The 16,132-nt window shown below is 42.5% G+C and overlaps 1 protein-coding gene across 2 annotated transcripts in view; it reads right to left on the bottom strand.

Moving 5' to 3' along the window:
* Nucleotides 1-16,132, bottom strand: part of tmprss5.L (transmembrane serine protease 5 L homeolog) — a 31,756-nt gene that overhangs the window by 216 nt on the left and 15,408 nt on the right. Inside the window, exons 11-15 of one of the 2 annotated variants that reach the window (XM_018226458.2) lie at nt 15,278-15,443; nt 14,924-15,093; nt 14,523-14,618; nt 9,737-9,879; nt 1,420-1,572 (exon numbers count right to left, since the gene is read on the bottom strand). In XM_018226458.2, the coding sequence (XP_018081947.1) occupies nt 1,420-1,572; nt 9,737-9,879; nt 14,523-14,618; nt 14,924-15,093; nt 15,278-15,443 (728 nt within the window). The remainder of the gene's footprint in view (nt 1-1,419; nt 1,573-9,736; nt 9,880-14,522; nt 14,619-14,923; nt 15,094-15,277; nt 15,444-16,132) is intronic. The other variant, XM_041569671.1, reaches the window with a different exon arrangement.

The raw sequence follows: 16,132 nt of genomic DNA, 5'->3' as shown, positions 1-16,132 counted from the left end.
CCGATAAAAGCTGCCGACAGACCGAGTCGGCAGCTTATTGGCCCGTGTATGGGGCCTCCCGACGGGCTTCCCCGATCGAGATGTGGACGCAACTTCGGATTTTTGTGAATTAGCGTTGTCTTGGCAAATCTACGCGTTGCGAATCTACGCTGTTGCGATGTGAGCGGAGCCGTCGCTGGCGAATCTTCGGAGGTTAGTCCGAAGGGAGATGCAAAGCAGGAAGTAGTGTTCTGGCTATTATGTAACACATCCAGTCACTCCAGCCTTTATACATTACATTTTTGGATAACTAACTATATAGAAACATTTTTTTGCACATACAATCTATTTACCCAGTTTTTATTTTTACCCTGAACAATTCCTTTAAAATAAATTAGGCTAGAAATGCTGCATATGTTTTGGGATAGAAGTCACAATACAAGGAGAATTACAGTTACGGTTGCCACCTGGCCAGTAAAAATGATGGTTGAACCCAATGTTATTAATAGGGAAAAGAGATAAATATATAGGAACAGGGCCGGAACTAGGGGTAGGCAGAGTAGGCACGTGCCTAGGGCGCAAAACTTAGGGGGCGACAGGCACGTACTTTGAACTGCTGCCTACCCCCTGTCTGGTCTTCAAAATCTGGCAAATTTCGGTGGTTTGCGCACCTGAACACGGGAACCAGAGTTGTAGAGACCGATCCTACAGGTCAGCGTACAATCGTGCACTGACGTACATGCGCTCGTGCGCGGCTGCAGAGGGGGCAATGGTGCTGGCCAAGCTGCCTGGGGCGCCCAGTATAGGAAGGCCGGTATTTTTTTCCAGAAAAGGTGGCAACCCTAATTACAGTAGAAGCCAGATTATCCATTTCTCTGGGGTGGCATCAAAATAATGTACACTATGGAGAAAGCTGCTTGAAAAAAATGCATAAATTGAAGGAAACCCTAAAATCTAGGTACATAAAATCAGCAACACATTTTAAACTTTAAAAGTCTTTATTTAGAAATAACTTACCGAAACTCCGCTTGTGCTCCTCTTCAGAAAAGGCGGCAGGACGGCGATTGATCGTGCGGCGCTTGATTTCTCCTCCCTGGCTATCTCCTATAAAGAAGGCAGGGAGGAGAAATCGAGCGTTGCACGATGGATCACCCGATTGGCTTTTCTGAAGAGGAGCGCAAGCGGAGTTTCTGTAAGTTATTTCTAAATAGACTTTGCGATTTAAAAGTTTAATATGTGTTGCTGTTTATTTTTCGTTTTAAAACATTTTTTTGTTACTGGTCCTTTAATGAATTCTGTGTTTACATATTCACTGCAGCATAGAAACCAGTGCATTCTGCCATAATCAGCCAGACAGGTGAACAGCTGCCCAGAGCTCCTATATAAATAACTCCTATAGCAGACACTTTTTTTGTCAAAAGTAAAAGCACCATCACTCACCTGAAGCCGGTGGTACACCCAGTCTAGGACTTCAGTGAGATTGGTATAAACCCCAGGGCGATTGGGTCTGCCGCAGCCTTCTCCCCAGCTCACAATGCCAACCTGCCACCACATGCCTCCCTCCTGACACACCAGGGGTCCTCCACTGTCCCCCTTAACAGAGACAAAGTAATATGTATCAGTGTTCTGCCTCTACACTGGCCTACTGAATAACAGAACCCTTGGTCTATGAGCACTACCATTCTATTAATCCCAACCCTCCTTCCATTTCAACATTTTTTAGACATTTCTACTGCTCTGAAGACCTGAAATAGACCGTTTGGCATCCACTAGTGGAAACAATCTTTACAGAGGCGGTACAAATGTAATTGTCTTTGAATTTCTTCCACCTCACTGGGCACCTCAAAGCAAGGCAACCATCAAGAATGTCTTCTGAAGATCTTTACTACAAGATGCAGAAAATGTTGCCAACTGTCATCAACCAACAAGTAAATAGCAGTTAGAAAGCACATTTTTTTAGGACCTCAAGACTTTGGCAAGATTAGACCTTTTGCTATCTTATATTTAAAGGAGAACTAAATATTAACTAAAGAAGTAGGATAGAAATGTTGTGTATTGTGTTTTGGGCTTCTGTACCAGCACAAGGCAACCACAGCCCTTTAGCAGTAAAGATCTGTGTCTTCAAAGATGCCCCAGTAGCTCCCCATCTTCTTTTCTGCTGATTCACTGCACATGCTCTGTGCTGCCGTCACTTACTGAGCTTAGGGTCCCACTCACAATATACAGTACACATAGAATAGAAATGTCACAATATAAGGCTGATTAGTAATTAATACAGATAATTACTACATGGCAGCACAGAAACCAGTGCAATTAGCATCAGAATTTAATAATCGGCAAACCTGTAGCATCAGCTTATATTACAGGGGAAGCTCATTTTCTGCTGGATAATTAGTGACGAGCCCTAAGCTTAGCTTCTCAACAGCCAATCAGAGCCCACTGAGCATGTGAGTGTCACAGACACTTTCCAAGATGGTGACCCCCTGTGACAAGTTTGAAGTCCTGGATCATTGCTGCTATTGACAAGCTGAAACTTTAGGCTGGTGCAATAAGTTCACTATATAAACTATGGCATTTTTAGCCAAATTAATTTTTAGGGTTTTGTTCTCCTATAAATAACATTAGTCTGGGTCCTACTAGGCACTCTGCACTGCCACCCACCGAAGGACTTAGAGTATCTACAGCCCATGTAGTTTGTGCATGTCTTAATTATTCCTTCTGTTTCTACTGATAGCCCTCAGTGCCTGGGCAGATGTTTTTTGAGGCCAAGAAATAATGGATCTTTAAATGGCTGAGCCTCATTTCACCCCATAGCTGCTCTTACTTTGGGTAAGGCAATGCAAGTCTGAGGATAACCTAGGTATGACCTATATAATTCAAAGAATATGATATTGCCCATTTACGGATCACTTTTCAGGGTTCTTGAGATTTAGGTGAACATTCACATGGGCACAGGAGTTTGACAGGGTCAGTTTTATATAAAATTTTAACGCAAACGCATGGGTAGAGGGATTTGACAGGGTAAATCATAATTAATTTTTTTTTAAAAAAAAAAAAGGTCAGTTCAAGCCAGTGCAGGCCAATAACAATCATGTGGCAACGGTATTGTCTTAAAGGGATACTGTCATGGGAAAAATTTTTTTTTCAAAATGAATCAGTTAATAGTGCTGCTCCAGCAGAATTCTGCACTGAAATCCATTTCTCAAAAGAGCAAACAGAATTTTTTATATTCAATTTTGAAACCTGACATCTTTGAAATCTTTTGAGAAATGGATTTCAGTGCAGAATTCTGCTGGAGCAGGACTATTAACGGATTCATTTTAAAAAAAAATTTTTCCCATGACAGTATCCCTTTAATCAATACAAGCATGTAAGGCAGAGGCAAAATTCCTTAGAAGCCCTTTGGCACAGATAGCTACAATAAGTCTATCTGTGCCAAAGAGTGAAATGGTAATTAATGTGCAAAAAACATAAGCGCAAATGAATATCTTAAAGGAGTCCAAACAGGGTGTTGGCTACATGTATTCTATAGTACAATACAATTACCTATCCAGTAACGCAACTAGCAGGGTGCGGGCCTGGGTGCAGCCGGGCCCCCCCTCCATATGCAATTTTCACTAAGGCTTCAGCGGTGCAAAGCTGCCCTAGGGGCCCTGAGGGAGTCCAGGCCCTGGTCCAATTGCACCCCCTTCTCTCCTGGTAGTTCTGCGGCTCTGCCACTGTACCTATCTAACTTCTAGATCAGGGATCCCCCAACCTTTCGAAACCGGTGAGCAACATTCAGAAGTAAAAGGAGTTGGGGAGCAACACAAGCATGAAAAATGTTCTTGGGTGCCAAATAAGTAGGGATGCACTGAATCCACTATTTTGGATTCGGCCGAACCCCTGAATCCTTCGCGAAAGATTCGGCCAAATACTGAACCGAATCCTAATTTGCATATGCAAATTAGGGATGGAAAGGGGGAAAAAATTGTACTTTCTTGTTTTGTGACAAAAAGTCATGGGATTTCCTGCCCCTAATTTGCATATGCAAATTAGGATTCGGTTCGGCCAGGCAGAAGCATTCGGCCGAATCCTGCTGAAAAAGGCCTGGTCCTGGCCGAATCCGGAACGGAATCCTGGTTTCGGTGCATCCCTACGAATAAGGGCTGTGATTGGCCATTTGGTAGCCCCTTTGTGGACTGTCAACCTACATTGAGGCTCCGTTTGGCAGTGCATTTGGTTTTTATGAAGCCAAAACTTGCCTGGAATTCAAAAATAAGCACCTGCTTTGAGGCCACTGGGAGCAACATCCAAGGGGTTGGAGAGAAACATGTTGCTCACGAGCTACTGGTTGGAGATCAGTGTTCTAGATGATCCAGAGGAAGCTATCATTTAATATTCTACAGTAGAACCCCCATTTTACATCCCCTGATATTAAGTTTTCCCTCATTTTACATTGTTGTTTTGTGGTCCCACCTTTATATTAAGCATAATACATTTCCCTGATTTTACATTTTCCTGGATTTTATACAATTTTTTCTGGTCCCCTGAAAAACGTAAAATGGGGGTTCTACTGTATTAATGAGAATCAGGAGAAAGTTGCACTGAACAAACATGTTTTGCAGAGCTGATTTGCTGCCTTTAGAGTGCGCCGAAGTAAACATAGCTCATATCTTGTGTTGATAGGCCCAGTAATCAATACTGCCAAGAATTAAGATAATTATCAGACAACTTTATGACCAATTTACAGCAATTCTTCAACGCCCAACAGCTTTATTAGACAAGGCTGGTAATGAATAGGATGTTTTGTTTTAGAGCAGAGTTTGCAACCTGCAAGGCATGTGTAGACAAGGGCAGGTTGAATAGCCAGGATTGTACCTCAATTTCTGAAAGATGTCAATGAATTTGACACCCGTTTTACTAATTCCAGGGCAGCCCCCAACTTGGCTCTCTGTGAAATTGCTTTTTATTTTTGTTCTGGCTCAAAGTTTTCTGATCGCTGTTGGTGCAGAAACCAATTGGGACATCAACGTGGGCTATGGATATGGTCCATAGTCAACAGTTATGTAAATAATACATGCGAACCAATTTTTCCGATCAGTCCAATTTGGCCAAAAAATTGGGTAACCCAGTAAGCAGATACAGTATTGTTTGTGTATGACCGGCTTAAAGGGGTTGTTCACAGCGCCGGATTTAGTGGGCGGTCACCCGAGGCTGCGTGGTCCTCCGGGGGAATCGCGTTTGTGCGCCTGCACCAGAGCGCTGGGGAGCTACGGTCCCCGAGGTGGCTGGGCGGCATGCCGCCCCTAATATTCTGCCGCCCTAGGCCCGGGCCTTTGTGGCCTCGCCACTAATCCGGGACTGGTTGTTCACCTCTTAGTTAACTTTTAGCATGATGTAGAAAGTGATATTCTGAAACAATTAGCAAATGGTTTTCATTTTTTATTATTTGTGGTTTTTGAGTTATTTAGCTTTTTATTCAGCAGCTCTCCTGTTTGCAATTTCAGCAATCTGGTTTCTAGGGTCCATATTACCCTAGCAACCATGTATTTGAATACAGGACTGGAATATGAATAGGAGAGGGCCTGGATAGGAAGATGAGTAATCAAAAGTAACAATAACTACATTTTTAGCATTACAGAGCATTTGTGTTTTAGATGGGGTCAGTGACCCCCATCTGAAAGCTGGAAATAGTCAGAAGAAGAAGCTCTCTCGTTTACAATTTCAGCAATCTGGTTGCTAGGGTCCAAATTACCCTAGCAACCATGTATTTGAATACAAGACTGGAATATGAATAGGAGAGGGCCTGGATAGGAAGATGAGTAATAAAAATCAGCAATAACTACATTTCTAGCCTTACAGAGCATATGTTTTTTAGATGGGGTCAGTGAGCCCCATCTGAAAGCTGGAAAGAGTCAGAAGAAGAAGGCAAATAATTTAAAAAAAAACTATAGAAAATAAATAGAATTGTTAACTTAAAAGTGAACCACCCCTTTAAAGGAGAATGAAAGCTACCGTTTATTGTTAATAGATTAGCCACAATGGTGCAAGATAGAACAATATATTTATTCTGTAGAATGCTTTACTATACCTGAGTAAAAAGCTCTAGAAGCTCTCTATTTGTTTAGGATAACAGCTGCCATATTAGCTTGGTGTAACATCACATCCTGCCTGAGTCTCTCCCTGCTCACTCATAGCTCTGGGCTCAGATTACAGCAGAGAGGGGGAGAGGAGCAAACTGAGCATGCTCAAGCCCAAGCCCTGGAGGTTTATGCTGAAAACAGGAAGTCTGATACAGAAGCCCATGAATACACAATAGAAGGAAAGAAATTAAGTGTTTCTTTTGACCGAGGACTCTCTTTGAGGGTTTATTGGTGTATTTATATAGATCTTTCTAATAAAGCTTACTGAGTTTTAGTCTTTCATTTTCCTTTAAGTTTATTCCACTAGGGATATAATGATACACTTCTGGTATTCTACACATTTTACCTATCACAATTCAGTAATCTTATATAATTGAACATTCTCAAAAAGTCAAAATGAGATACTTATGCTGGAGCCTTGTGCTTTGGTTAGTGCTAGATCTGGCTAGTTGCACAGGTTGAGAGGGGTGAGTGACGAATAAACAACTATACCCCAAATGAATGTGAGAATGCTTCTGTGTATATAGTCCCTAAAGGAAAATAAAAAAATACTTTGCAAAATGTCCACAAAGTTGTTTTTCAGACTTTTAGGAGGCCACTTGAGGCTATGGAATGTAATAAAGTTTTGTTTCCCTATCACAAATACCTTTATGGTCGCCCTCCAGTTGTTTTTATGGCTGGGAGTGCAATTGATTGGAGATAATTAAATAAGATGTGACGCTTTCACTCTCTGCATACTTATGTCATATTTGTGATTAAATATCTATTAGTCTTCAGGCTTCAGAATTTAATGAAGGTGATAAGATACTGCACGGCTAGATCCATTGAACCTAATTGCCTAATGATGAGAACGAAACTGCATACATACTAAATATTTTCCTTGTGTGTGCGATTTTTTTTTTTTTTTTTAACAGAGAGGTCAAGTTGGTGATTTTATTGAAAACAACAAATTAAATGTTAACAGATGGTTTATGGTAAGTGGAAGTATCTGAGATAGCTTAAGAGAAGGGCATTCCTTTACTAGGGTAAATCATTTTGCACACGCAGTGTTGGACTGGGCCTCTGATGTCCCACCAGAGGACCTCACATAAGGATCCACTTTAAAGGGGAAGTAAAGTCTAAAACAGAATAAGGCTAGAAATGATGTATTTTGTATACTAAACATAAACTTAATGCACCACAAGCCTAATCAAACAAATGATTTATGCTTTCAAAGTTGGCCACAGGGGGTCACCATCTTGTAACTTTGTTAAACATCTTTGCAAGACCAAGACTGTGCACATGCTCAGTGTGGTCTGGGCTGCTTAGGGATCATCATAAATTATCAAAACAGCACAAGTCAAATAATATCTGCCAGGAGCCGATACAGCAAGACTGATTAATAATCAGAATATGTAGACTGCACTGGGTCCTGTGTTGTCATGTAATCTAATGTGGATTTTACAGTTTTTGTATTGTTTAATACAGGGATCCCCAACCTTTTGAACCCGTGAGCAACATTCAGAAGTAAAAGGAGTTGGGGAGCAACACAAGCATGAGAAATGTTCTTGGGGTGCCAAATAAGGGCTGTGATTGGTCATTTGGTAGCCCCTATGTGGATTGTCAACCTACATTGAGAATCTGTTTGGCAGTACAACTGGTTTTTATGCAATTAAAACTTGCCTCCAAGTCAGGAATTCAAAAATAATCACCTGCTTTGAGGCAACTGGGAGCAACATCCAAGGGGCTGGAGAGCAACATGTTGCTCACGAGCTACTGGTTGGGGACCACTGGTTTAATACAACCTTTCTCCAACTCTGCAGAACCAGTGGCTGCAGCAAAATAATCCTCCAAATAGAATCCCAGTTTATCTGTTTAAATCTGGCTCCGTGATCTTTGTCCCTGCAGCTGGAGTTAGAAACAGTAAAATAATAAAAATCCAATACAAATCTCTACACAGTCTCCAATTGCTCTATATGGAAACAAACAAAGCTGCTTGAGTTCTGCAAGCCTGGGAAGTAAGGTGGGGGCTCCCCCTGCTGTTCATAAGTATGATTGTTTCCCTGCAGAGCAGTTAGGGACCGTCTGACAATTCCTATCCACAGCAGTAAATGAAGGGAGAATTGCACTGCATTCAGTCAGATTTCTTATATAAAAGGTACACGTTTTTTAATTACAGTATATTTGAGATATGTTTCTTTTTCATTAAAGAAAGTAAAAATGGGATTTTATTTTTTTGCCTTTACATGCTCCTTTAAAAGAACAGTGCAATGTAAAAATAAAAACTGGGTAAATAGACAGGCTGTGCAAAATAAAAAAATGCTTCTAATATAGTTAGTTAGCCAAAAATGTAATGTATAAAGGCTGGAGTGACTGGATGTGTAACATAATAGCCAGAACACTACTTCCTGCTTAGCAGGTCTCTAACTCTTAGTTAGTCAGTGACTATAAGGGGGGCCACATGGGACATAACTGTTCAGTGAGTTTGCAATTGATCCCCAGCATTCAGCTCAGATTAAAAGCAACAGTTATGGTCCATGTAGCCCCCCTCAAGTTGCTGATTGGTTACTGCCTGGTAACCAATCAGTGGAAACCAAGAGAGCTGAAAAGCAGGTACACTTACTCATAGGCTAGTGTCCCTGGTAGACACGAAACGAGTCAGGCCTGTTTTCTTAATTATGGAAATAAAATGTAAGCCTTTTTTTTAACTCTTTTACAACTTAACTCTGACTTTACTACTTAGTGGCTCCAGGCTTGTGTCAGCCTCTTTTGAAGTTTTTCTGGTGTTTGACTCCCCTTGCTGAAGGTCTGGGGCATGTGCACACGGGCCCAGCGGTTACAGCGGTAAGCTCATATAAAACGTTCTCAAATGCAGTAGATACTGGTTAAACAATTTGATGAATTACTAATCAGCCTCATATTGTGACATTTCTATTCTATGTGTACTGTATATTGTGAGTGGGTCCCTAAGCTCAGTAAGTGACAGCAGCACAGAGCATGTGCAGTGAATCAGCAGAAAAGAAGATGGGGAGCTACTGGGGCATCTTTGGAGACACAGATCTTTACTGCTAAAGGGCTGTAGTTGCCTTGGGCTGGTACAGAAGCATAAAACATAATGTACAACGTTTCTAACTACTTCTTTAGTTAAGCTTTAGTTCTCCTTTAAAGGTGGGGTCCCAGGATTTTAGATATGGAGTGTATATGTTTTTGGTTTTTAACTTCTTCTAGACCAGCTGTGCATCTGCGTTTACTTGGCTTTCATAAAATACCCCGTAACCTGAATTTTATTCATGTTTTCTTATCCAGACAGGCTGATAACTGGACAGTCTCCAGCAACGTAACTAGAGGGGGGCGGGCCCTGGCGCGGGACGCACAGCCGGGCCCTCCCGCCCCCCTCCGTACACCCGGAACCGGCGGAATTAGTGGCGCGTGAGCTGAGGTCCTGAGGGGGTGCGGGCCCTAGTCCAATCGCACCCCCTGCTCCCCCGGTAGTTACGCCACTGACAGACTCACAGACAATGAAAGGCAGGTGAGAACACTACTGCACCAATATGGCTCTTATACACCACGTTTGAGGATTTTAAGAGCAGGGGCAATACAGAAGCAACAAGTGCTATAGAGCCTGAGCCTTGGAGTTTATTTACACATCATACCTGGCATGAGTCGAGTCTACCATCTTGGTAACCGGCGCAAAGCATTCGAGGACTAATCTGCCCGGGATAGTTGGACGAGTGGTTACAGATCTGGCTGCTGATCAACTGCACTTTTGCTTCCTTTAGAACTAGAGATAACTGTCCTGTAAAAAGATCAGAACGGTATAAATATAATGTCCCTTGTGAGAGATATAACAGATGAGGCCTGAGATTAGAAAAGATAATGGTAGGCACATGAGATAGATTGATTTAAAAGGAACGAGTTAAAAGGTATGCCAGGACAGAAATACTAGATTGTAAAGCACAAGACTGGCACTATGGATAGTATATATATATATATATATATATATATATAAAATAACAGAGCAATATGGGATTCATTTGACAGTGCACCTATGTGCTGTTATTATGTGACAGGGTTATGTTTCTAATGTCCTGACCAGCTCCTGCAGCTTTCTGGGAAGAACATGATAGCACCCCTTGTATATATGAATTCCTAAACTCTGTCTACCCATTAACTGATCACCATATACAGTATGGAGAGACGACAGATTGATCAGGGCTTCGACCAATCCCCTGGGTTAATATGCAGACTGCTGATCTCTGGGTCAATAATTAGCAACTCATTTGTCCCTCCTCAAAATGAACTTGGGTCAAACCACATATGATAAATAATTGTGTGGCGCTGTCAGTGACACCTTACCTTGGGAATGTAATGTACACTGGTACTTTATTCATCTCAGACGGGATAAGATATTGTAAAGATTACAGTTTAATTTTCTGTCAGCACAAACATTTCTAGTGAACTCAGTTTAGGCCCTGTTTGTGTTATAGAAAATAGACTATCTATGACTAATGTTTACCTTCCTATTATTTCACCTTAGACAGTCGTATAGTGTATATAGAAGAAAAAGGCCAATTGTACTGGGTGCACTGGAAATCCCCTCGCAGCACATCTCTGTTGATAAATACCATAGTGGGATCCTGCAGTAGCCAAAGGCATTCTTATTAAACTATGAGAGAACTGCACTTTCTAGTTATATAATTATACTGAAAGTATGATAGCTACTAATATGTATAACTGCAGTTATGTTAGTAAGGACATTTGTGCACATAAATGTATGTATGTATAACTTTATTTGGAAAGCGCTGTAAGGACCCCAAGTGCTGTACAATATATAAAAAAACACACAGGACAAGCAACATAAAAAATACAATAACTATACACAAAGTACACAGAGCTTATATGAGGATATAGAGCTTAAGTGCAATGTGGTCAGAGCCAGTTCCCTGCCCCATAGAACTTACAATCTAAGTGGGTGGCCAGTGTCGGACTGTGATACCAAGAAAACTCAAGGTGAGCCCAGGTGTCAGTGGGCCCCCCTGCTTCTAAACATTTGGCCTATTTCATGGCCATCAGGGGCGATTCTTGCTATAATGCCGCCTGAGGCGGCCTTCTTTCGCCGCCCCCTTCCCTCCTCCCGGCACTAACCTTTATAGCGCCGGAGAGGGCAGGGGCGGTCCGCGACGATTCGTGCAGAGAGCGCAATAGCGCTCTCTGCGCTAGAAGAGCCGAATTTCCGGTTTGAAAACCGGAAATTCGGCTCTTAGTTACCAGGAGGGGCGCTGCCGCCTGAGGCGAGTGTCTCAACTCGCCTCATTGGTGGAGCGCCCCTGATGGCCATTATTTCCTTAACAAAGAGGCTAATTAGATGCAATCATAGATTATAGTATGTAAAGAAAAGAGACTAGGAGAATAGAGGTTGAGTGAGGAGAGGAAGAAAATAGTACTGAGAGTGGGCCCTTGGTTTAAAGTTTTTTGGTGGGCCCTTGGTGACCCAGTCCGACACTGTGGGTGGCTAACATACAGGCACAAATTGGAGGGGATAAAGTGCACAAGGTAAAGGGCATTGTCCTTTAAGTGCCAGGACTAAACTAATGTTCTAGTGCTCCAAATGTTTTTTCTCGAAGAGATTGCAGAATAATTCAGGGTTGAAATTCCAGATGTAAAGAGCAGCAAGATAGAAAGATTTAGGACAAGAGGTGGCAGTGGATGTTGTTGTTTTGAAAAGACGGTGGCTCTGAGAGGAGTGGAGGAGAAAAGTACAGCAAGACAAGAGAAGGAATGTAGTTAGGAGCTGAGGAGTGAAGGGCTTTGAATGTTACCAGAATTCTTTTATATGCTATCCTTTGCTTTTAACAGTTAGCCATGCTAGGGATTTTAGTTGGGGTTGAGCAGGTTCCCTCTTAGGAGAGGGCAGAAGGATCCTAGTAGCAGAGTTTAAGATTGATTGGAGGGGAGAGAGGTTGGAGATGACCGGTTAGTAGAAGATTGCAATAGTCTAAACAGGATAGGATGAGGGCATGTGTCACGACCGGCACCCAATACCAGAACAAGTGCCAAGCACCCTGGTCTCGGCTCGGCTTCACCAGTAGTGTGACCACCGTTGGGCTTCGGGAGGAGCCCTCAGCTTACTTGGGTGCCACCTGGACTAAACGAGAGGTGCAAGGTGAGATGTTCTGGCTGGCAAAGGGGCACGGCTGTTAGCAGAGTCTTTTGGGCCGAAGGTCACGGTACAAATGGAGCAGGCAAGAGAATTGTCAAACAGGCTGGGTCGAGGCAGGCAGATATCAAGAATCGTCAGGCAGGCAAGGGTCAAACTGAGTTGTCAATCAAGGGGTTAAGCAGGAAGAGTTGTCGTAGGCAGGCAAGGGTCAGGATACAGAATGCAGAATAGTCAGGAACAGGCTGGGTCAAACACGGGTAATCAACAGACAAGATACAGATCAGATGCACAAGGCTCAGGAAACCACTAGAAACAAGTTCTATCACGGGCACTGGCTGGGAGTCAGAATGGGCCTTAAATACAATCAAATTTCACGCCAAAACGTGCGCCAATGCGCGCTGGCGCAATCACGCCAGCACGCCAGTACCTTTAAGAGGCGCGCAGGCGCGCCCTAAGGATCAAAGATGGCTCCGGCGACTAAGAACCACGCGGCGGGCGTCCCCGCCGCACAGGTAGTTTTATTACAGCATGGATTCATATTTTGGCTGTTATTTGCTAAAGAAAGGGTTGTATCTTGTAATAGTGCTGCTCCAGTAGAATTCTGACATGGGGCTAGACAATGTTGCCTCTAATTTTTTCTAGTCTGTGTGTGCAAAAAATTGTTGCTTGTACACTTTCAAAACTTATGTGCACACTTTTAAAAAAACTGTGTGCAGGTCAAAAATGATGTGTTCTCACACACAATTCTTTGTGTGCACCACAATGTATTGTGTGCGCTGGCCTCAAAAATTGTGTGAGCACTCGTAACTGCACATCTTAGAGGTTACATTGGCCCGGATAGACATGTCAGTTTCCCAGGTGACCTCAGTAATGTGACTTCAGGTGCAGACTCTAAACTGTTACAATTTTACAACATTTAGTTGATACATTTCTCAGCAGCATCTCTGGAGTATTAGCAACTATTGTATCAGTTCTAACAGCTGTCTGTAATGAAACCCAGAGATTCTGCTCAGCAGGGACAAAATTAAGAAATGTGTAAACTAAAGGTATCCATTTAGAACAGTTTACAGGGTCGGCGACCCCCCCCCCCCGAGCTGCTTCAGAAGGTGAAAAAAAGACACTTGACACTACAATGTTAGAAAAATGGTCAGACATAGAAATTAGAAAGTCATTGGAAAAAGTTGTTATTTCTGGTGATCTGTCTGAAAACAACTATTTATTTGAACGTGAACTACCTCTTTAAGCACGACTTAAAGTGATACTGTCATGGGAACAGATTTTTTCAAAATGAATCAGTTAATAGTGCTGCTCCAGCAGAATTCTGCAGCGAAATCCATTTGTCAAAAGAGCAAACAGATTTTTTTATATTCAATTTTGAAATCTGACATGGGGCTAGACATTTTGTCAATTTCCCAGCTGCCCCCAGTCATGTGACTTGTGCTCTGATAAACTTCAATCACTCTTTACTGCTGTACTGCAAGTTGGAGTGATATCACCCCCCCTCCCTTCCCCCCCCAGCAGCCAAACAAAAGAACAATGGGAAGGTAACCAATTAGCAGCTCCCTAACACAAGATAACAGCTGCCTGGTAGATCTAAGAACAACACTCGATAGTAAAAACACATGTCTCACTGAGACACATTCAGTTACATTGAGAAGGAAAAACAGCAGCCTGCCAGAAAGCATTTCTCTCCTAAGGTGCAGGCACAAGTCACATGACCAGGGGCAGCTGGGAAATTGACAAAATGTCTAGCCCCATGTCAGATTTCAAAATTGAATATAAAAAAATCAGTTTGCTATTTTGAGAAATGGATTTCAGTGCAGAATTCTACTGGATCAGCACTATTAACTGATGTGTTTTAGAAAAAACATGTTTTTCCATGACAGTATCCCTTTAACCTTTGGGCCTTATGCTTAATCCAGTGCAGCATGCAAGGCACAGTGGTACAAGTGCCGTGTATTAAATGGCAAACAGCAGTAAATATAGGGCTCCATAGCACTATGTGTGCACCCTAGCTGGAAAGTCTGAATGAGAAATTAGGGGGGGACAAGAGGGGATACCTACATGCTTCTTCAGTCCACCCCTTATGGATACAATGTTGCCAAATGCAGGTACTGATAAAATTCACCACAGTCTGTATGTGATACAGTCTATAGATTGTAAGCTTCACTGGGGCTGTGGTATATTAATATAATCTATTGATATAAGAAAAACAGCTCACTATGTGGGCCAAGGTATTGTTTGCCACTTGCTATACTCAGAACCACACCCCTGCTCACCTCCTTCGGTCAAGTGACCCCAGCCGATGATCCAACAGTTGCCCGAGGATTGGAATTGCTGGTAGGCTCTGGGCAGACAAACAGGCCGCATGGTCTCTGTAAGAGGAGAGAAGATAGCATTCTGAGAGCTAGAAAAGGAAAGGTTAAAGCAGAGGGGTGGGGTATTTGGATGATGATGAGTGTGGGCAGATATACCTCAAACAGCAGATGTAGAGCCACAAGTTGGGAAAGTGTAATATAAAGGCTTACAGTCTGCATTTTGGTCTTCTATACCTTCCCTAAAACATCTGCTCTACATTGAGGCTGATAGATACCCAATCAAGGCCAAGAGACAACTAATGTTTCTTTTCTTGGCAAACACTGTCCTACCTGTGACACATACACAGACCCACAGGACTTACCCGAGAAGCTCATGGGGGCACTGGTTTTGAGAAGGGCCACGTCGTAGTCATTGGTTTCCAAGCTGTACAGTCCATTGTAGTAGATATTACGGACAGAATAGGCAATGCCACTGCTTAGAGAGATGGACCCAGCGTGGATCTTCCATCTACTAACAGTCAGGAAGCCGTTACTGAAAATACAGAACCATAACCAATTCGATTAAACAATAGGGTCCTCATTACTAGACCCCCAGCGTAATTGGTTTTGCCCCACACCAAAGGCCTTTTTTTTACTTACCTGTGCAATGTGCAAGATTTTAAGATTTTTCAAACTTCACCCTCTATCTCTATACATTCTACATACAGGGTACTCACAGCACAAAGCAGTGAGCAGCGCTCATCACCCACTGGGAAGATATGATGGATCCGCCGCACATGTGGCGTCCGTCCCACCGCAGGCTGACTTGCCATGGCCAGCTTCCCAAAGATGAGTTGGTCCCCCCTACAATTCGAGGACTCTCCGTAGATGCGTGACCACAGTCTAAAACAAACAGCACAAAGGTAATGTCAGTATACAGAACTAATAGGGATGCACCGAATCAACGGTTCTAATATTCGGCCGAATCCCGAATCCTTTGTGAAAGATTTGGCTGAATACTGAACCTAATTTGCATATGAAAATTATGGAAACAAAGGGAAAAAGATAACCATGGGTGCAGTACACAATTACAATTTTTTTGACTTCTTTGTTTGTGTTATGAAAAGTCACATGATTTTTTGGATTCAGTTTGGCCCGGCACTAGAATTTCGTCCGAATTCAAATCCCATTAAAAATGGCTGAATCTTGGCCGAATCCTGGATTCGGTGGATCCCGAACAACTAGGGGGCTCCAGCTCCCGAATATTCCAGAACTTTTAGGTGCATACAGCAATAATGCCTATAGCAGGTGAAATGAGATCCCAATCATTACCTCTTTTTTTAACCTTTAAGGAGACAGTAAAGAACACAGAAATAATGGAATCCCCAACCAGTGGCCAAGTTGAAAGTACTGGCATTGTTAGAAACCTGTACCAGACTTAAAGTGATGGTTCACCTTTAAGTTAACTTTTAGTATGTTAGAGAATGGTTATGTCTAACTTTCTCTTTTTTATAGTATTTGAATTATTTACCTTTTTCTTCTGTTTCCAGCTTTCAAATGGAAGTCACTGACCCCATCTAAAAAAAAAACAA

This window comes from Xenopus laevis, chromosome 7L (genome assembly GCF_017654675.1).
Source record: "Xenopus laevis strain J_2021 chromosome 7L, Xenopus_laevis_v10.1, whole genome shotgun sequence".
NCBI lineage: Eukaryota > Metazoa > Chordata > Amphibia > Anura > Pipidae > Xenopus > Xenopus laevis.
This window is presented reverse-complemented; position numbering and strand designations above follow the sequence as displayed.